Genomic DNA, 22,742 nt, shown 5'->3' with positions numbered 1-22,742 from the left:
TGTGTTTCTTTTTTTATTTGTGTAACAAGTACATGAAAACTGGACGGTCACTCATCACTTAACTACTCAGGAATTTGTTCCCTTGCAGCAGGCGCTCACCACAACTGCCTGAAGTTAACACCTGCAGCAAGAGGGGAGCTGGAGTGGGGGTTTAGGAGAGCTGCTCCTTCTGTTTTTCGGGTTTGGGAGCATACATCCCATGTTGGTCAGTTTACGGTTCACGTTAGCTTTTGTGCTGCCAGCGGGGCTCTACTCTGCTAAAATATTTGGAGTCGTGGGCATTCTTAAATTTTAGTTTATTTTCATTGAGTATCTGTATGTAGAAAACAAATATAATGAGCTTCCACACAGCTTGAGTTCAAGACACATCTCCCTAGTTACCATGGACTGCATCTAATCAAGGGCTTCTTTATGGTATGTACCACTCTCTAGGAATTGATATGATTCTTCAGAAAAAGATATAATTTCATTAGGAACATAGACCATGAATGAGTTCAAAACTCTTCAGCATTGCTAAGTTTGTCCATGGGGTCTTCTACAGAAAGTCCTGAGTTTGTGTTTCCTAGTGTCAGCCATGCCATTCAAGATCTAGTTCCAGAGATGAAAACACATTGGCACAGCAGCATGCTTAAGTTGTTGAATTCTGCTAGGCAACTGTGTTCATGCTGATAACTTAGTTCTGGATCCAGTTTTGTTTGGAAAGGTTGTACAGATCAATCATTAAAGCTTTTATCTACTTCCTAGCAGAAGCAGGAGGATGAGGTGAAGGCTGACATGGAATTTCTTACCCTTTAGTGTCAGTGCATCCAGGGCTTGTTGGGGTGAAACTTTTTACAAGAGCAGGTAGTGATAGGACATGAGGGAATAGGTTTAAAGTGGAAGAGAGTAGATTTAGGTCAGATGTAAGGAAGACTTTCTTTCTTGTGAGGGCACTGGAATAGATTGTCCAGAGAAGTTGTGGATGAATCCCTGGAAGTGATTCCAGGGTTTCATTCCAGGGACTTGTTTCAAGGCAAAGTTGGACAGCATTTGAGCACTCTGGTCTAGTGGGAGGTGTCCCTGCCCATGGCAGGGAGGTTGGAACTAGATGATCTTTAAGGTCCCTCCCAGCCCAAACCATTTTGTGATTCAATGCAGAATTGCACCATTTGACTCATGAGCAGATCTCATGATGTTGCAGATCTGTGCACACACGACTCTATCTGCCATTCCAAATTTCTCTCCATTTGGAAGTTCTTTTAATCTGACATTTTTAAGTGGCAGTGGGATTATTTTCCCTAGAATTATATTGATTTTCTGTATCGTAAATCATGTGATCATGTGATTTTGATACACGATGCTGTGACAGCTCAACATTTTTTTGTATTTTACCTTTAAGAAGCACTTGGGTGCCTGTGGACTTGCATGGGGCTTACATGAAGAAAATATGCATCCATCTGTACTACCAATTTACAGATCAAGTCCTTTGGGGGAAAAATGCTTATGAAAGTGATTGTATTTGCAGTATAGAATCAGAAGCATTGAAGCACAGACTTGTTTGGGTTGGAAGGGACCTCTAAAGGTCATGTAGTCGAGCCCCTTTGAAGCAAGGGAGACATGTTCAGCCTGTTCCAGTGTTTCACCACCCTCATAATAAAAAATGTGTTCCTTATGTCTATTCTGATTCTACCCTCTTTTATTTTAAAACCATTTCCCCCTGTCATATCAAAATATTGCACTCAGCTTGTCTCTTGATGTTTGAGAAGGGGCTTGTTTTGTTTTGTATACTGATTTTGTTTGACTTCTGAACACTGAACCTCTGCTTAAGTGGCTTTTTTTGGGTAAGCCTGGGTTGTCTTTCAATCAAATACTAAAGTGAGGCAGGGTTGTGTGTATGGTTTCATGTGTATTGCTTACACTGTGTAAATTATTCAGATTGTGGATAGTTTTCCAGTCTCCCATGAAACTTCTTGGGAAAATACATTTCTTTTTCATTAGTTCTAGCTATAAATAAAGTAGTGGAGAAACAGATAGAGATGGGTGTAATGTTTCCTGTTGTGATCTTTGAGACAGGATGGATGAATGAGTCATTCATTTAAGTAGCAGTGCTGATAATGAAGGCTTCAAGGAAGATATTAAATTCTGTCATTGTGATCTGCCTGTGCTCGGGCTCTGGATCCTGAAAGCGACACTCCCAGACTGTCCAGGTCTGCTGCAACACAGCCTGCTCTGCCAGTTGCCTGCTGATGCTCTGCCTGTTGACCCCTTTTACCATCAAAGCTTCTGAAAGCCAGACTATTACTGTGCAAAGTGGAGAGTCCTGATGTCTCTGGCAGTGGTGCTGAAATGCATGCAGCCTCACTGCTGGGGAGAAGGCAGGGCTGCTGCTCTTGGGAAGGAAGTGGAGAGTGATTGACTTTTTAAAATAAATGCTTCATTTCTGTGTTTGTGTGTGCACTGCAAGAGTTTTGGTGTGTTTTGCATGCTACTGATGTTGTAGTACATGTGGTTGCTGCTTGTTTTCAGCTGATGTCTCCACTGCTCTTTTTCACTCTCACAACTGAGTATCAGTTTCTGCCCTTGTCTGATCTACAATTTCCACCCCCTGTAACTTATGCCTCCCACTATTTCTCACAGAAAAATAATGAGTTCTACTGATTATTTTCCTTATTTCTTCCCACTCCCTCAGCACCAAGCCTCACTAGCCTTCCCACTCCAGGAAGGGGGAAATGAAAATAGCAACAAAATTATTAATTCTTCTGTGGTAGACTCTTTTTTTGCTACTGTCAGTGCTCTTCCATAACTCAAATTCATGGGGAGAAGGGTTAAAATCCAAGCAGCTGCTGGAACCTTACATCTTGCTTCACAGGAATTTAATAACATGCCAGTTTTTCAGTTGCATGGAGCTACTGAGGGGAGGCTTAAATGCAATTTCCTTATGACTTTATTAGCAAAGAGCAGCCAAACCACCTTCTTTGAAGAAAAAAATGCTCTTTAGATCATTACTGCTTGTTGTTATAAACAAAGTAAAACAAAACAAAGATTTTATTAGCTTAGACCACAGATTTGTAGAATTAATTGCTTTTTAAGTATAGCATTAAACTTTTGCTTTTATATGTCTGAATTATTTAGAGTACTTTTCGCTAGAATAGCAGTAAAAGTAGATCAGACATTCATGATGTATTTAAAGCAATTTTCACAAATTTAAACAGGTAATACCAGGTCCACTCTGTTTCTAAAATAAAATGTTTACAGCAAGTATGGAATACTCCATCTAGGCCTGATTTCCAACTGAAATCAGGTCTGACAGAGACTGTCAAACTAATATGTTCTATCTGGTTAGCCATAATGTTGGGTGGTTTTTATTTGGATGTGGGTTTTTTTGTTGTTTTTGTTTGTTTGGTTGTGGTTGTTGTAGGGTTTTTTGTGTTTAAGTTTTTTGGGCTTTCTAGTTTCTGGTGGGTTTTTTGGGGTTTTTTTTGGGTGTTTTGTTTGTTGTGGGTTTTTTTTTGTTTGTTTGTTTAGTTTGCAATTTTTTTATTGTTTGGTTTGGGGCTTTCTTTTTTTTGTTCTTTGCTAAACAGAACTCTGACATTTCCTGGAAGTGGTCTGGGATGAATTTTTGATTGTCTATAAAAGTCCATATGAGCAAACACAGCTTTAGCACTAATTCATGGCATGCTAAACTCAGAGATGGCATCCTAGTGCTAGAACAACGTTTCTCACCACTAGGATTTGCCTGTTGTCTGTTCCTTCACATCATTTCCATCTCTCACAGTGAAAGTCACAAACAACAAATGGTACTTTACACAAGCTGCAAAACTTTGTGGTTCATCTCTAGTGGTTGTTGTGAGCCAAAGTTTAGGCTTTACAGCTGAATTTGTCCCCAGGGACAGCCACATTCCCTTTCTTGGGGGAATGTGGGGACCGCTTTGAATGCTGACTGCTTTTAATACATGGGTTGCTAGTGCTCTGCCTGTCAGGGGCTGTAATCTGCTTCTTTCCTGTAGACAAGTGAGTGGATTGTTAACAATTGCCTGAATTCAAATCCAAGATGAAACTCAGAAGGTGCAACCATGCACCATGACCCTGAGGGTGGTTTGCTGCAAGTGTATAAGAGGTAGGGTGGCCATAGCAGTGACAGAAAAATTGTTCTCAGACAAGAACTGGTAAAGTTGGTAAAGCTGGTGAAGTTTTCAACTATGGTGGTGCAGGAAATAGTGTTTGTTTCTGTTGGCTCAGTGGTCTATAAAATGATTTATTGCTTCATACTTCAGCAAGGTGAATATCTTGATTAATCTGAGTGGTCCTGCTACGGAAATGGAGTCTGATTATGTATTACGGAAAATATTTTGGCTTTTTCTTTAGATGAACTTATTTTGATTTGGAAAGAAGTTCTTTTGCTTTTAGAGGATAAGATAGCATTTCACCCTCTTCACACCCCTGCTTGACCTAGCTATTGTGTTTAATTCTCTTTTAATGACACTTTTCTTCAAATTGGAAAAAAATTCCTGAAAAAACCCAGATTTCCATTTGCTGGAATATCTTCCTCAGAATTACTCATCCTTCTCCCTTTGGCATACCTTTGTATTTTTGAGATTAATTCACCTCATTTTGTGAAGCTTCAGTCACAGGATCTCCTTCCTACTTTGTTCTTTCTTTTGGCTGATCATTTCACTTTCTGTTCTGTCACCATTACCCACTTATTCTTTTGTGAGCTCTGCTGCTTACCTGCCTCCCTTGCCTGTTCCTCAGGGATGAGAGCAGACCTCATCACTCTCAACAACTACCCAAAAGGAGGTTGTAGCAAATTGGTCTCTTTCCCTAAGTAACAAGCAGTAGAATGAGAGGAACTGGCCTCAAGTTGCATCAGGGGAAGTTTTAGACAAGATACTAAGAAAAGTTTCTTCACTTAAAGGATGTTCAGGCAGTGGAACAGGCTTCCCAGGGAAGTAGTTGAGTCATCATCCATGAAGGTATTTAAAAAACACAGAGCTGTTGCACTTAGAGATGTGTTTTAGTGGTGGCATTGGCAGCGATGGGTTAATTTGGATTTGGTACTCTTAGTGGTCTTTTCCAATCTAAAAGATTCTGTGATTCAGTCCTATGCAGGCATCTTTACTCTTCTTTCCTTCCATTTTGAATTTTAATTTCTCAAGGTGTTTGGAGCACTCCAAATTTATCTTTCAAGCTTTAATTTTCTGTGTAAATGGTTTTGCTTTTGTGTCCTGACTTCATGACCAAAAGTTTTTCATTCATCTCATCTTGGTATGCGCTATCAAAATCTTCTTTTTTGCCCGTTTTACAAGTTTTTGGTATATCTGGCTTTTACTCTCTAATGATTTCATTACTCATCCAAATTAAGCCTTCATCCTTATCTCTGCCACTAGTATGGGAATACTTCTTTTGGTGGAACTTAGATTACATTTCTTACACATACATATTCCAGAGCATACTTACCATATGTAAGAGGTTGTTATAATGGTGTTCTCATCATGTCCCACCTTCTGCTGCTTCTGAAACCATTCTGATAATTTTTCCTGCTCCTACCATTAAGTGTAAAAGCACTAAGAAGGAAAGGAATAGTTCCCAGGAACCTCTCCCACCTTTAAATTTACATCTCCATTGTGTTTCAGCTTTGTTGACTTTCACTGTTTTACCAGTGAGCTTTAGTTCATCTCACTGGTAAATTATCTTTAGTTAAAAAAGTATTGAAATAAACTTTTATAGGGTTTATTTGAAAAATGTGGTTTATGTGAAGGGTTGAGTCCTTTCATTCCTCTCCCCCAGAATAACCTTGCTCTGAAGTTTTGAAGAACTGTTCCTAAATTGCTGGAGGGGGTAGAGAGTTGCACTTAACTTTAGATTTCTGTAATAGTGACTGCTGTCTCTGGGAACACTATGTTCTCCATACATTCACTAGTGGAAAATAGGCAAATTTAGTTTACAATTTACTGGGTATGCTTAAAAAAAGTACTTTGGGGAAGAAAAGGTACAGAAATTGCTACAGTAGACAGCTTTGATGCATTCTTTCTCCATGCAGAAAGATAAAAACCTTCAGGGTTCACTGGATAGGCCCAGATTTCTGTGCTCAGTTGTTCTTTGGCTTGGCAGATACTTTTTTGCCAGACTATTACAGTGAATATTGCTTTTTCCTTTAAATGATTGTTTTTTTCTTTTTCGCCAGCAGTCTCATTTCTGATGAAGTTTTAAATATTTAATAGAGCAATTGGTCTGTAAAAAGAACAATTTGCATTGTCTTTGTATTCTTACATGATGACTGGGGAGATTGACAAAGCAGTACTTTGTGTAGTATCTATACTTGTTTCCAAAACAGAAGAGGATAGATGTTTTCAATTTAATGTAAAATTCCCTACAGTACTTATCAGGCTTTACAGTCTTAACATTTTTAATCAGTTGTAAAAGATTCTCTTACCCTCTGATTTATATAATAGACCTTAGTTTTTCTATTTTTGTTTCATTTGACTTAAGAATGTTTCCAATGCTATAAAAAAATTGACATTTTGTTAATCTTACTTTCATCTTTAATTTTTCCATGTATCAATGTTGATAACAGTATCACTTTTTAAACAGTGACTTTTAAAAACAGAAATGATTAGTCATAAACCAAAAGAGATACGGTATTTAATATCATGCATATGACTGAATTTTTCCTCAAAATCTTGTTGACTAAAATTTTCAAGGGACTAATGCCTCGTCATGGGTTTTGAATTCTCTAGCTGCTTAAAGACTTTTAATGTTCTTGGGGATCACTGGGGACTCTTCTTTCTTTCTTTCCCTCTTGAAAGAAGTCATGGGAGGAATTGAGAGTTATACAAAACTTCCCTGGCACTCCCAGAAGTTCTTGTGTGGAAGTGTAACAGTCTCTGCACTAGTGGGAAAAATACTTTCTTGCTCCCTGGTTTCCATTGTGTTTCAAGCACCTCTTTTGCCCATTGATGGTGTTTCCTCCTCTCCTGCCCAGTGTGTGACACCAGCCAAGGGCTGAGGCTCTTCCAGACATCGCTGAATCAGGGGTCTGCCCCACTGAGAACAGACACAGAGCAGTTGGTGGCAGAGTGGGTCAGGACTGAAAGCAGGTGGTAGAGAAGAGCCAGGTTGGCTGCACAAGAAGACTGCTGCTTTTTGCATCTACAGCTTAAACACACAGGTTAATCTGATGATTGTGGATAACCAGCAAAATAAAGGTCAGTTCCAGTCAAAGCAGAAATTTTGGCAGGAGCGCATCTTTAGCAGTGATCCTTCTAGAAATTTTGGGGCTAATTCACACTATAAACCTGATTTTTTGCTTTCAGAATTAGCAAGAATATTAAGAAATTCAGTATAATTGATTCAGTATTGAGCTCTTAATAGGAGTTTGAGTTAACTAAGTAGAAAAAAAAGCCTTAATTTTAATGTTTCAGAGCACTGTTGTCTTGTCAGGAACAAACACTGCTATGTTTGGAGTCTGATCTCAAATCCATCTTCTTTATGCAGGAAGCAGGGGAGCCCTCACTGATAGGCTTTAATTACTTGTTACACGTGTTTCAACTAGCTTGAAAACTGCTGTCTCTGATTGCTGAGTTTTATTCAGGTCATCCAAACAGGAGGCTGAGTACAAATACATGTGGCTCCTAATTATACCTGTTCTCTCCAACTCAGTCTTACCACTGTCCTTGCCTTCTCATGAGGTTCTACCAAGACATATGAGCAAAGAGGGAATTACTTTCAAGTCTATAAACAAGTACACACCTGTAGAGTGATACATAATGGGCCTGGCTGGTCCTTTGAGAGCCCTTGGGTAACTGGTTTGTCATTGCTATGCACTCTCCTTGGAAACTGTAAACCCAGGCTTACTTGCAATGAAGAGTTTAGTACTAATACTTCAAATCACAGAGTGGGGAAATGAAGGATTGTGTTGTTTTCTGAGATAAACTTTGCACTTAAGAAGCTGTTACTCCTTCATTTAAACTCCTTCAAAAGCTGCTATTTCTCTGTTCCATATTGGATACTTTTCTGCAGAGCCAGCCTTTTTGGGTGCTGGGAAAAAACATTATTTCACAGATGCCATTAAATTTGGGGCAAAGATTTTAAAAGCCATAAGGCAGTGTCTCTACAACTGATTACAGAACCTCGTAACAAGAGGCTAGTGCACAATCTGGCCAGTTGGCAGCAAAACAGGAAAAATTTGCTTAAGAGTAAGGGTAAGAGCATTTTAGCTTGGAACAACTCAGTAGATGATGCAGTTGCTAGGAAATGTCTTTCATTTCTGGAAAAAGTCTTGAGGTGAAAGCTAATCAATAAGGTAGATACCTTATTGTGTGATGTCATTTGTTGCCATGGTTTCTGAACTTAGCAGTCTGTTATCTGCAAATTGTATTGATGGTTGCTATGCAGTTGCATCTTTTCATATTGTTGTTTTACTGTTATTAAGCACTTTAATCTTAGCTAAAGCTTGAAAGAGCAGACCACTTAGAAGTTTAAACGTTTTAATAGATAAGCTTCTATTACAACCCTAAAATATATTGAATTTTACTATCTAATAAACAACAGGCATCAGCAGGAAGTGAACAAGGTTAACATTTTGGTGATTAAATTTCCACAAAGGAGTTGACATTTTGTAGCAAATTAATCTGCAAATTAAATACCTCTGTGGAATTAGTGCTATGACTCTTTACATGGCAGATCATGTAGAAAAAGCGGTAAGCAGTCAATCCTCTGGATGATAAGGCAGTCAGATATGTAAAGCTCTAAATGGCTGAAAAACCATCATGGCTTCTTGAACAATGGCCTTGTGTTTCATGCATCTTTTACTGTGGGATTGTACCTCTTTACTATGTTTGGCTTTTGCTAGAAAATATTTTGTAGCAGCTTACTCTAAGCATCAAGCAGCTGAATGGGCTGAAAAGGAAATGAGACTTATTCTTTCTGATAGTTGTCAAGGTGAAGAGAAAGCATTATCAGGTCAGATCCTTTAAATCAAGTGTAACTTCATTTTTAATATTCTATGGATATGTTAGTTTTAGTAGAATGCTTTGTATCCTTTGCTTGATTTAGTGGCATCTCTTTGCAGTATTTTTTCTTCATAGTTTGAGTTTTTGAAAGCATTTTTTGGTGGGGTGGGAGAATGAAAAAGAGACGAGCAGAGGAAAGGAATTTAAAAATCAGGTGATAGCTTGCTGAATTCTAGAGTTTGTACATCTTCAGAGTGAAATTTCCCATGCTGTCTATTTTTCTCTTTTCCCCAATGTATTCCTTCTCCTCCCCTTCAATTTCCACTGTTCTCTGACTTAACACATTACTTTAGAAAGTGTTTTTCCGCCTTCCTTCTTGCCTTCTTCACACATCTCTCTGTGTGGTGACTTTGACTATCACCTTTCCTTCGAACAGAGAAGTAATTGCCTTCCTAGTCCTACTTGTCCCCTTAATATAGTGAGTGAACTGCCAAGGGTGCACCCTCTCAGTGGGAGAACCTGAGGAAGATGTCACCAGGAAAAGTGATGCATACGGCTAAAATGCTGCTCCTGCAAACTGGGCAGGGGTGATCTGGATGACTCCTCTCCTAGAACTCCTCTAGAAATTCCCTGCTGGCTGTGCAGAAATGCAATAGGAGCTTTCGAGTGCATCCTCAGAGCCGGGCTACTGAGAGCAGGCAGATGGAGGAGACATGTCAGCTTGATGATGATAGCAGATGTCAAGCTAACAATCTGAAAAGGAAACTAGCAGTGCAGCAGTACTTCTTACCAACATTGTTAAAGAGAGGGAGGGGAAAAAATGAAAAACAAAAAGTGGAGAAAAGGAAAGACAGGATGCAAAAGGAGATACAAATCAGTATTGCTGACTGGCAGGAGCTCTAAAGGACTATCTGATACTAAATCTGCAAAGTGGTGCTGTTGAGTGGAATTATCTAAAGAAATATTTCACTATTAAGCTGTCACAAAGAAAAAGCATTTACTTCAGGTGCCATATGCCAACTGTGCAATCAGACTTCCAGTCATACATCGTGTGTGTTCTAAAGCTGGGGGACACGTCTCAGCTGTTTGAAGTTGCTCTTGCATAACATTTGCCTTTACAATACTGGATATTCAGTTGCTTGCACTGTTGTGAAAGCTGCATTCTTTGGAATAGCTTACTTTTATTTCTTGAGGTCTTTTTATCCTAAGGTTATTTGGGGTTTTTGTGGTTTGAGGTTTTATACCCTTAAGGACAAACTAAACTGTCAGACCTTTTTTGGTGCTCTTTCACATCATAAAGAAATTCAATTTTTAAAAAACTAAAAGAAGCATACTTTTTCTGTATAAGAAAATATGCCCATGATACCTATTATATAAGGGAAGTCTTACTACTTTGTACTATTGAACAACTTAATGAAACACACAGTAGTGGAAAGTCTCAGGCAGCTTTAACAAACTACTTTCTTAATTTGTGAATTTCTGTTATTTTTCTTAGGCCAAATATTTACATTTGTATCCATTTATTGCAGACCTGCTGATAGTGCTGAATGTAGTAGCTAGTGCAGTTATTGTGGGTGAGAGATGAGCAGTAAGACTAAGAAAAATGCAGATATTTAACCCAATTATATATGTCAGCTACTGTTCATGTTATTTAAAAAAAACCCAGAACTTGCTGCTAAAGATTTACTTTAGTGTAGAAAATTATTGAAAAAAATAAGCACAGAAGTCTGAAGTTTGGAAATTACTTTGGATTTATTAAAGCCATTTTAATTTCATTTTATGTTGATATGATTCAGCTAAGCCCTTCTCTGGAGCTTTTATATCTTTAGTTGAGGTCTTGGGTCAGTCATGCTGCAAATAATCTCTTTTTATGAGTAGACTCAAGGAATGTTTACTTTCTGTATACTGATTTAGAAAGAGAAAGCTAGTTCCCAATCCAAACCCAAACAAGTAGCTGTTCTTGTGGTAACTGCCGAATGTTTTTTCTCATGTATGAGAAGATAAATGCATACATTTATTTTTCATAGTGCATTGCAGAAAAAAAGAAAAAAGGTGCTTCTTGCTTGAACATTTTGTGGAAAACCCAGTTGTCACCCAATTTTCAAATTATCTCCACAAAAACAAATCTATCACCCCAAGCCCCTAACAACCTGGTAGAAAAATCCTGTGCAAGAAAAGAAACCCTTCATGGTTCTTGTATCTTGTACTGATATGGGTTCATGAAGCTTTTTTAGAAAAGGAAAATATTTTCCATCATAGCTGCACTTACAGGTTCATATCCTGCTTGCCTAAAGTCCTCATAAGAAGCTAATCCTCAGATTTTCATAATTTGGTCAAGATCAGTCAGATATTCATGCATTTAAAGAGGTTTTAAGGATACTTTTGTACATAATTAAGATGCTTCCAAAGGTTTCCTTTTTCTGACAGCTCATAAACCACCAACCAACCAGATCCAAAAATTGCTAGCATTTAAAAATCCAAGGATCCTTTCATCTAGAAGGCAGAATTATTTTCTGTCTAGTCGATACAATATGAATTTTTTTTAAAGCCATTCTACATGGCAGTTAATTCCTGGCAGTTTTTGGAATAGAACCTACAAAACACAATGCATGGCCAGTGATTTCTGAATTTCTCCACACTGGTCAAGTTCAGCTGGAGTGTGCTGCTCTGAACACCTCAGACTGAGCAGGGCATGGTGATATTGCTCACCCTGTTTTTGGCAAATGTTGCATGTTGTTTGCCACTTTTGTGGAACTGTTTGTTCCCTTTGCTTGTCTTTTGTTCCCTACACCACTCAACCAGTAGATTTTCTTTTGTCTCACTTGAATTTGCTATCTGCTATTACTTCCTTCAGCCACATCGGCTTCCCCTCACCCTTTATGTCCACTGAAACTTTGTGATCTGTACAAATTTTACCCTTCCCCAATTTGCCATTTCTGAACATTGTTTTAGATCATCTTGCCCACATCCAGTATGAAATGAGTTCTGTTGGCAGAAAGGCAGAGCAGCTTTACTGAATGTGCTCAAGTTGCCTGAGATTACTGATAAAAAAGAAATTGCAATTTCTGATAGGTAATGCTGTGAGATGTTAAGCCTGGGACAGCCTGGGGCAGAAAAGTCCTTCCTAAAGGCAGATTTCCTCCTATTTATCAGTAGCCTGAAACACCTGTTTTGTTTTTTCCTATATGCCAAATGAACCTGGCTTGGTTTTACCACAGTCTCAGTGAAATTTGGCACTATGTTCCTTACACAATAAACAAACAAACAAATAAATAAATAAATATTTTTAAAAAATGCTTTATTTATTTTTTTTCATTTAGAAGATAAAAATTCATCATCCTGCACAGAAAAATCCTTTATGTTATAGAGTTAGAGGCAGGGAAAGACAATGGATTTTTATTGGACAAGATATTTTATTATCTTACAATCTTATCATCTTATCTTATTATACCTTGTATTCAGTGTTTATTTTTACATTGAAAGCTGTTAGTATCTTTTTCTTTGCTTACAATAACAAGGTAAAAATGCTTAATAACACGAATTCTGTACTTCTAGAACAGTTTTAATATTACCTGTACAGAGGAGGCTTTCAGTTAATCCATATAGGCAACTGGAAACTGGTTTGAATGCAAGCAGCTCATGGTCACAGCAATTTGCATGGGACCAGCTTTGATGTAAGTCTAGACACTGTTTAGTTATGTTTTTATAAATGGTAGACATGAGGAATGAAAAAATGAGGGGAATAAATATCAAAATATTTATTTTTATAAAATAGGAATAAATGGGGAATAAAATCAAAAGCTGAAAGCTTATGGCACTTTTTATAGAATTCTAGAGTCAATTATCTAATGAACTTGTGTTTTGATGAGATGTGGCACTTTAATTCCCTTTAAAAACAGAAAACCCAACCTAAGCTGATCTTTTGTCACTCTTCAAGCACTAACAATTATTAGAGATAAGTTAATACTTCTATTGACATCAATGGGAGGAAGAAGTGTGAGGAAATATTAAGACTGTAGGCAAATAAATCTCTTGTATAATTATTCTATTCTTAGCATCTTGCATTGCAATAAGTAGCTTAAGCTTTTCAATGCTAATAGCTCATCTAGCTTCCATCATAAAGCTTCCTTCATCTGAAGCCATCAGATTATGGCACTTACTCTCCCTGTTTAGTGAGGAAGAGTGGAAGCCACTTGCTGCAAAATGTCTGAGGTCAACTGGTTCCTTTTTACTCGTAAAGTGTAGCTCTTGCACAGATGGTTGAGAAAGTGCAGAATATTATAGTCATCCCATCTTTAACTGTTTCTGTATGTCTTGGAATTTAAAGAGAATTTAGGATGTATGGCAGTAGCTTTCCCTGTATAATCAGGTTGCTATGGTAAACCTATTATTCTATACAAAGAAGGAGTATGTTTAGTAAAGTGCTGATCCCTTTTCAGTATAATGTGAGCTTCAAATTACTTCCTAATGATTGAATTTGTTTGGTAAGTATTTTATCAAAGTAGCTAAGAGAAGAAGATTACAGAATAAGGTGTGGCTTCTGGTATTTCAGCAGCAGATACGTACTGTATAGGTAGCTGTTCAGAACAAATAGGACTTTAATTGTTTGTTGAATTATCTCATTAGAGTGAGCCCACTTTACATAATCTAACCAAATCTTAATACTTTTGGAAGCAGAATGTTTTTATAGCCAGTACGAAGTTGCATTTAGTTTGTGACATCGTTTAGTTAATTTCTCATGTTGATCTTGTAACATTTGTAAAAGTAAAGGAACTAAGACTTTGAGTATCAATTTCAGCAGCAGTGTAATAAGCTACTATAATTGTATTTTTGAATATCTAAAAATAAAGAAATAGCTCAAAGAAATCCTTTTCCAGAGCACTTGCTGACTGAAGTTTCTGTCTATTTTCAAGACACTTTCAATTTTGCTGAGGTCTGCAATCAGATGATCTAAACCATACCCCGAACTTAGGTGTGAGCCAGGCAAAAAAAGAGAAAAAAAAGAAAAAAAAAGAGGCAGAGATTGAGAAAGCAGGGCCTTAATTCCCTTTGATCTTGTATCTCTTACATGACAAAAATGTGCCCAATCTGCCTAGAGATGGGCTTCCCTCCATTTTTCTGCTGTCAAAACTGTTGCACAGTAACTACAATGAATAAATATTACTTGCAGCAGGGACTGAGAAGGAGCCTGTTCCCATTGGAGCACAAGACATCAGCCACTGGACTCTGACTTACTAAATTAAGCATTCCAGAGATAATGCTTATTTACAGAACATGCAGGATCCTCATTATAGGACCTTCCTTTGCTCATTCCTCTGGAGGATTTTCCATCTCTAAAGACTCCTCTAGTCAAAGCAGCTTGCTTAAAATGATTTTAGCATCTTTAGGCATCCTTATTATAGCAATGGCTGGCCAGGAGATCAGTGCTGAAGGTTCTTCTTTTGCTTTTGTTACAGTCTCCACAACAAATGGGTCCTGTTCATCAGGTACCTCTTGGCCTACAGGTTACTGACTGTTCCTTGGGGCAGGGCGATGTGGCGCTTCTGTAAAAGTGAACAGGTTGCCTAAGGTGAATGCATATAAAGAGACAAATTAGACTCAATAAAATTCTCTTGACAAATAATTATAGCTTAGAGAATGCAGGCAAATAGCATCATTTCTTCTGTAGACAATCATATCTTTAATTTTGACATGATTACTAAGCACAACTCTATTTCATGATGTGATAGATGCACTTCCTATAAAAAGTTTCTTTCTGAAACAAGCATCCTCATATAATTTGCTGCAACATAGTTTTTAAACCATGCATATAATTAGGGTATTAAGAAATATTTACTCTAATTCTTGCTATCAGTAAGTATATCTTCTCTAAAATTCTTGCACTTTATGTTCTTCTGGATTGAATCCTGGTGCATAAAATGCAATATATGTTGAGGCTTGGGAAGATGAAGAGTATAGAAGTTATAAAATGAGCTTAGAAATTTTTTTCCATAAGTAGAAAGATCTCTCCCTAATCCAACTTAATTAGACTGTTTTCTTTTTTTTAAAAAAAAAACCCAAAAAACAACCCCAAAAACCCCATAAACAAATATAACAAATTAAGGTTAAAAGCTGGGAAAAGAATATTGATAATTCTCTTTCAGTACCTTACCCTAAAAGATTTTATTGTCATGACATCTACAGTTAGAAAACCTTCACTGAGGTGTTCATTAACAATCCTTTCCGTTCAATGAAGTATTTCAGCAAGTGCTGGAAAAATTGCTGCAGTGTGTTGTGAACAGTCGGATTGCATAATGAAAGGCTGCACTTGGAGGATATTTTTCACTTTCCAGAACTACTATAAATTTGGGGGTTGCAGTCAGTAGAGCAATGACCAGGCCTGAGCTGAGTTTCACTGATGTTGTGACTAAATTAAATCATTCAGGTTTTCTGCGTCCTAGTCCATGTCTCTGGTGACCATCTTTTACACACAATATCCCTTCCCAAGTCCATCAAATGTATGAGTTTGGTCAATGGTTTATGCCATATTTAGAACATTCTTTCACCAGCATTGCATAAAATAATTTAAAAACAGACAGAGGTAAGCTCTTAGAAGTTAGGATCCATTACCTGAACTGAGTTTGTCTCAGGTATATGCAATACAAGACTGTCCTGGATATTAATTTTCTCCACATCTGGTCATTTAGTACTCTGTGCTTTTGGTTTTGAAGTGAAGATCTGTGGGAGCTTGGATAAATCTGTTGTCCCTTTAAGCTCTGGGGAGCTCTCCTGTATATAGACTGATGGAAGGGGAGACTGTAACAGAGGTTGTGCTTATTTCCTCAGATCTAGACAAGAAAAATCACAGGGATTTTGCTTTCAAAAAGCTTGACAGAGTATTTGAAGAATTATTTTTCTACATGAATATAGTATCTTAGCTCTGTGCATAGATTATTTAATTCTGGTCACATTTGTCTTGTTGTTTCTGAGTTATGTGCTAAATATTTTAGATCAATTATAGAGGTTAATTATGCAGATAAGCATGGGCCAGCTCAGTTATGGGGTAAATTCAGATATGAAAAACATGCAGTGCTGTTTTGCTTATTGCTTATTGTTGCCATTTCCAGAAAGATTATAACAGTGATACACTTTCCATCTGGTTGCCATGGAGGAGGAATCGTTTTGTTTTGCTGGTTTTGTTTGTTTGGTTGATTTTTAATTGTGTTTATGTGCTATACTTTAATTAATAGTTTGACTTGTCATTTGTCTTCGGGATTAGGATGTAGCATAAATTTGGGGTTTATTCCATTTATTTTACTTTACTGAAATCATGACTCTAACAATTATTTATTCTTACAGGGAGATGTGAATGTGGCCAATGCACTTGTTTCCCTCCAGGAGACAACAGAGTTCATGGCAAAAACTGTGAATGTGATGATCGACAGTGTGAAAATGCAGATGGCAATGTCTGTGGGGGTATGTGTTCACTGAATATCACATCACATAGCATAATTTAACAACATTACAGAACTAGATCTTGACAGTAATGCTTTCTGTTCCCTTTGATTTTATAGTATAATGTCAGTATAGACTATTTACATCCTTGATTGATAATAAGATGGCAGATTTTTGTACGAAACAAGCACTAGAATATTGAACATGTTAGAGAATATTTATTTTAAGACTTCAGGAATGCTAACACATAAATGGAGGTGCTCTAGTTCTAAGTTCTGTATCCTAAGTTCTGTCAGTATTCATTAAAGAATACAGACACTTAAACAAAACCTAAAACATTAGGTAACCTTACATTGTGTTTAGTACACCTGATGCTTTATTGAGGATATTGTAATAAACCTAAAGGTACTAATGACCAGCAAAATTTTTAAATATTTTGTATTCACCAACACTGATATGGCTGTTTTCTAAAAAATTAGCAAAATTATGTTATGAAAGAATGTAAAATTCTTGAGAGACAGTGTCATAATAATTGGAGATGCAGGTGGTTTATTTTAGTGTTGACAGTGAAAACTACGTTGTGATATTTCAGTAAAGTGTGTTGGTGTTTAGCAGTATTTTGAGGTAGATTTGGATATGTAAGTGCATGCATACCACATGGCATGTTATAAGCAGGTGAATAATATTTATCTTTAATTCAATCTTTCCAGATTTTATGTGCTTCATTTTTAAAATTATTCTTTGATTCTAAATATTAAGAGAGTTTTTGGAATGAACAATGGTTCATTGTATTGTATTCTATTCTATGTATATTCTATTGTATTCTATTTCTATGTAGGAAAAACAATGTATTGCTTCATGAGCCTCATGTACATAAAAAATTCTGACTACAGGGAATATTTCTTCAAGATGTCTGCCATGCAAGATATAGAAAATTTTGGTTTGAATGTCTAACCATAAAAATAGTTTACAGCATTCAGAGTAACTCAATAGTATAAGTGTGCAGAAAAAAATAAAAAATTGAAATTTAATTCTGCGTAAAGGTCATAAAAGCACTGAAAATCTGTTTCATATTTGTTAGAAATTAAATAGTTGGGAAATAAAATTCATCATCATCCATGCTGAAAATATCTTCTGTTTATATCACTCATATTTTACATTATTACGTCTCCCTCTCTTTCTTTTGGGTTTGTCTGTGCTTCCATCTCAGCCTGAACTTCCTGAAATGTCTTGCTGAACTGCTTATTCTTTCCTTTGTATTCTTTTCAGTGCTATTTTTCTACCACTGTTGCTGCCTAGGCAATCACAGTGAGGACATAAGCCCTTGCTAGTAAATCTGTCTTCAGAGCATTATAAGCTGGACCATGTGGGGTCTGACTGAGAGCACTGAGTGCCTGAAAGCACAAAAAAGGAAGACCAGTGTTTTCAGATTAAATGCATTCTGAAATGCGAGATGTGAATGACAACCTAAATTATTTGAATAAGAATTGTTACTGGCCTTCTTCAACCAGCAGAGACTGATTAATAGCTTGCTTTCCAGACCAGCTGTCCATGCAATGATAGAAAGGCATGAAGCAAAAGCTATGATAAATTAGGGTACAACTGAATGAGACCCCATGGCCATGTTTCTCCATGACTGTAGTGAGTCATTCGCTTAAAAATTCAGCTGTCCATCAATGCAGTACCAAGAATAGAGACTTAATGTCTCCACAAAGACAGAGGTTGCAGAAGGACTTGGCATAGATTTCACAGTGCTCCGCTGTTAGAAATTGATTCATATAATTATGGAATTACACAGCAGTGTGGGTTGAAGGGGACCTTTAAAGATCATCTAGTCCAACCACCCCTGACATGGGCAGGGAGCCTTTCACTAAGACCAGGCTGGTCAGAGCCCCATCCAACCTGGCCTTGAACATTTCAGGCGTGGGGAATCCACAGCTATTGGCAACCTGTTGCAAGTCTCAACACTTTAATCATAAATAAATCTCCTCCTTATGTCCCAGCTAAACCCATTATCTTTCAGCTGAAAACCATTATCCCTTGTTCTGTCACTACTAACGTTGGTAAAATAAATATCTCTCTTTCTTATACTCCCCCTTTATAACATTGAAAGGTCACAATAAGGTCTCCCCTGAGCCTTCACTTCTCCTGGCTAAACAATCTCAATGCTCTCAGCCATTGCTCGTAAGAGGGCTGCTCCATCCCTCTGACCATTTTTTGGGATATTCTCTGGACCTGTTCCTATAAATTAATGTCTTTCTTGTACTAGGGACCACATAGCTGAACACAGTACTCCAGGTGGAGTCTCCCCAGAGTGGAGTGGATGAGGAGACTCACCTTCCTTGACCTGTTTTCCAGGTCTTTCCTTCATGTTCCTCTTCCTTTGTCTGTGCCTCTGTACACAGACTTAATAAGCTAAGACTGGAGAAGATGTCTCATGCAGCCTTTTTGGGATAGAGATGTTCTACCTAATGCCCCTTCCCCTACTGTTCAGGTTTTTTGATTATGTAAGATTTTCCCAGGTGTACTTTGGTGTTGATCCACCAAAGTATTTCACATCACGTTTTGTTTTGGTTCACTTGGTTCTTTGAGTCTTTCATGTGCAAGTGAAGCGGTTTTGGTGCACACACATGACCAGAGAATCACAAGTCCTTGGCAACGCTGTGTCCCTTTTTTTACATGAGGCTTGATATTTACTCATCCTGTATACTGGTGAGACATACTTCTTTCTGCCCTCTGAGGTTCTGGCTGTGCTGCTTGCTGCAGATGCATCCTAAGCTTTCAAGTGGAATTTGTTTCCTTTCCGTGTCCAGTCATGTTTTTCAGTGATTTCATCATTGCCTGCTCCACCTCACTGGGCCAACTGTTGTTCATTACAATTTTTTCCTTTTTAGGATTGAGGGCAGGCAGACAACAAGAACTCAGAACAACAGCAAAGATCAATTCAAAATGGATTTTATAATGCTCTTAACTCCATTCACTTAAATTTTTTCTCTGGACAATTATTGGCCTAGCTATGAGTTCTTGTCATAGCCAAGTAGCAGCCATTGAAGGAATGAAACAAAACCCTTGGGGTCCTCTGCATACCAAAAATTCCTGTAGAATTATGCTGATTAAAAACTGCAATAAAACCAAATCCAAAAAAAATAGTAAAATGTTGGTTGAAACTCATATCACTAGCAAAGGCTTAAGCTTGTAATAGGTAACTCATAACAAGACTCTTAAATATTTCTGTGGATGCACCCATTTTGTACTCCATCAATATATCATTCTGTGCTTCAAATAGTGGGCCATCAATAAGAACATTAGCTTTGATAAGACCTTTTAATGTTTATTCATAAATGTTTGCACTGTCTTTTACACTAAGAAACAATTAAGACTGATCATTCCAGTAAACCAGTACTTTGACTGGTGACAGTGGAATATTTTACGTCTGATTTCTTTATTTTCAAGTGAGCAATTCCACTTTGAGGACTTCGAAAGTAGTTGTTTTGGCCAGAGCACATCAAAATACAGTCCTCATCAAAATACAATCCTAACACTGCAGGGAATCCCGTTGTGGCACATCAAAGAGTGCTATTTGGTAAAAGGTATTAGTTATCATTAGTTTGATGTTCTGGTTATACTATAATGGCTTCTAGAAGCTGGAGGAGGTGACTTATTCTTGGAGCAAATGCTGGGGTAATTAATATTTCCCTCCTTACTCAGATTTGCCTTCACACCTCTCTCTTCTTTAAGTATAAGAAAACAGTGCAGCAAAAACTCTGCTTGAGACTTTATGGGAGAGGAAATTAGTATTTTTTTAGGAAATTCACAAATAAATTAATTTTCACTACTCAGACAAATCTTTTTTTTTTTTTATTTCATCCTTTTGCATTTTCACACCCAAATACAAGCATCAAAGCTTGTATTAATAGCTGCATTTAATAGTTTGGTCAGGATTCCTTAAGTGTGACACAGAAGGTGGCCAAGGGATGCCACCCATCAGGTTTTTGTTAGGTCTTTTTATTCCTTCTTGACTGACAGTAACAAACTGGTCTTTAAATACATCTTTTATGTATTTAGGACCCAAAAGTTAGAGTGAGCCTTTTTACTCACTCAGTTTTGTCTACTTTTATCTCTGCAAACTTCAGGCAAGTCTGGTGCCTGTTGTTGGTGCTTCCTGATTTTTGACATTCTTGGGACAATGCTGTTCTTGTCAGGGTTTTGAGGAAAAGAATGACACAAGATACGTGCTTTGTCTGCATTGACATCTTTTATTGTTGAGCACATATCCTTCTGCCAACAAGTCACCATAACATTCATCATATTGTTGTTTTATGAGAGTGCAGACCTTCTGATTTTGATGAAGTAACACATTTCTTAGTTTCCTCCTGTGAATGTGTTGTTGGTTATCAGTGCAGGTCATGCATTTGACCTCATTCTGCTGTTTCTTCTGGTGCTTACTTACACATTTTCATCCATATATCATTGGCACCAGTATTAAGATTTCAATGTTATTCTCCATGAATTGCCAGAGAACAAGGGAAAGTTTGGTGTTTATAAGGCATACATACACCTTAAGCCACAATTCCCAGCTTTCCAATGATTTAAACTTTTAAAACTGAGACAGAAACCTCCATATCACATTCTTATGGTGATGGATTCTAGGATTGCACAGTCATCACTAGGATATACGATGGTAAAGCTCCCTCTCAAAAGTCTGGTATAAGCTGCCCCTGATGCCATGTTCCTTTGAATATAAAATTTTAATTATTCTCCAGCCAGGCTAAATAATTGGATTCAGATAAAATACTGTTTTTTTTTTTCTTTTTTAATAGAAGATATACAACAGGAAATGTAAAATCTTTTATTTTTATGAAAGTTCTAAGTCCATACTGCAGAAATCATGAATGACATTTCTTTTTGTCATCTGTTCAGTGAAGCAGAAGCATGATATTTTCAGATAACATGTTCTTATGAGGACCAATAAGACCATAACCATAGAAATGAGAGAGCTATGATTAATTATACGCTTCATTAAGCAAAGCTAAGTATGGTACAGTTGCAGTCAGACAGTTTCCTCATTTCTTGCACTAATGTTGATCCACAGAAACAGTATATAAGACATTTGTGGAATTCTCTGATATATGTAAAACACAAATTAGGAAAGAAAAATAATGCCTGTCAATCTCCCAGATAAAGACAGGTTTTGGTACTGAACATACTAGTGGATATACTAGATAGAAACATTCTCCCTATATATATTACTTAATAGATAATTTTTATAAGGGTATTTGTTATTGAAAAATAAAATTTATTCAGGGTGGGGGCAGGGCAGGAAACCTAAAAAACCCAGAAAACCAAACCAACATTTCATACACATTTACTGAGTAAAACTGGCGCTAACAAAGGTGAAAATGATGGTATTAAGTAGTGAAGAACTCATAGTCTAACTGGAATAAAACTAATGTGAATTAGGGTTTTATTTTGGCAATACTAAGAGGAGAATTAATGATTCAGCGCCTGTGTCCTTGTATTTAACTGCTTCATCCTAGCTCTGAGGCACATACGAGGGCAGCAACAGATAAATTTGAAAGGATCAGTAGGTATTAGATACAAGAGTGACTACTGTAGCTAGTACAGGCAGTAATGGCATTGCATAGTCTGTATTAAATTAATTTAATTTTAATTTTTATAATTTTTCTTTTAAATTCACTACAGGTTTCTGTCCTGGTCACAGAGACATTTGTGTAGGTGTATGAAAAGTCAACACTTTAGATAGATGCTCAGAGAACTTAGTTTGTTTAGCTATTCAGATAGCATAAAATGTAATTCAGGTTTGCAAAAAGCATTTTAATTTAATCTTCCTGCTAGAAGGAGCAGTAGAGGAATTGCTAGTACATTGAGATTTAAGTTGATTAACAGATATGAATTTTGTGAATCCAAAAGGGGCTTTTCTGCTGAACCTCTTCCATTAGGCTATAAATGGCCATTACATCGTTGCCACGTGTGCCCTGCAGAGAAGTCTGTGCACTGTGTGCAGCAGAAGCTTCTCTCTGAGCAGGCCATGCTCTCAGAGCTCCTAGGACATGTCTAGCCCATGCCAACATCACTTGAAAGTTTGTTACAATAGTCATCACCCATGTTTGAAAAGCTGGTTAATTTCTTAAATGATTTTGTCTCCATCAGGTTTTCTCTCTTGCTTTGTCTTTGGTAGTTTGAGAATACCTGTCAAAAAAATGACACCCTCTGAATTCCTCAGAAATTTTTAGTACTCTTCCAAGTTTTGCAAAAATCTCTGCAAACGTGGCTATCACAGAATTGCAGGACTTAAACCCCATCTCATCAATGCTCTAATTTTGCTCTCCTCATTTTTTTCCCCGGGTTTGTAGA

At 37.2% G+C, this 22,742-nt stretch overlaps 1 protein-coding gene across 1 annotated transcript in view; it reads left to right on the top strand.

Annotated features, from left to right (window-relative positions):
* The window catches only part of ITGBL1 (integrin subunit beta like 1), a 124,398-nt gene that overhangs the window by 92,572 nt on the left and 9,084 nt on the right, over nt 1–22,742 (top strand). The window contains exon 8 of the mRNA XM_023947216.2: nt 16,272–16,388. Coding sequence (XP_023802984.2) covers nt 16,272–16,388 — 117 coding nt within the window. The remainder of the gene's footprint in view (nt 1–16,271; nt 16,389–22,742) is intronic.

Source organism: Cyanistes caeruleus, chromosome 3, assembly GCF_971803275.1.
Source record: "Cyanistes caeruleus chromosome 3, bCyaCae1.hap1.1, whole genome shotgun sequence".
In the NCBI taxonomy this organism is placed as follows: Eukaryota; Metazoa; Chordata; class Aves; order Passeriformes; family Paridae; genus Cyanistes; species Cyanistes caeruleus.
The sequence above is the reverse complement of the archived record's forward strand: the minus strand, read 5'-3'. Positions and strand labels throughout refer to the sequence as shown.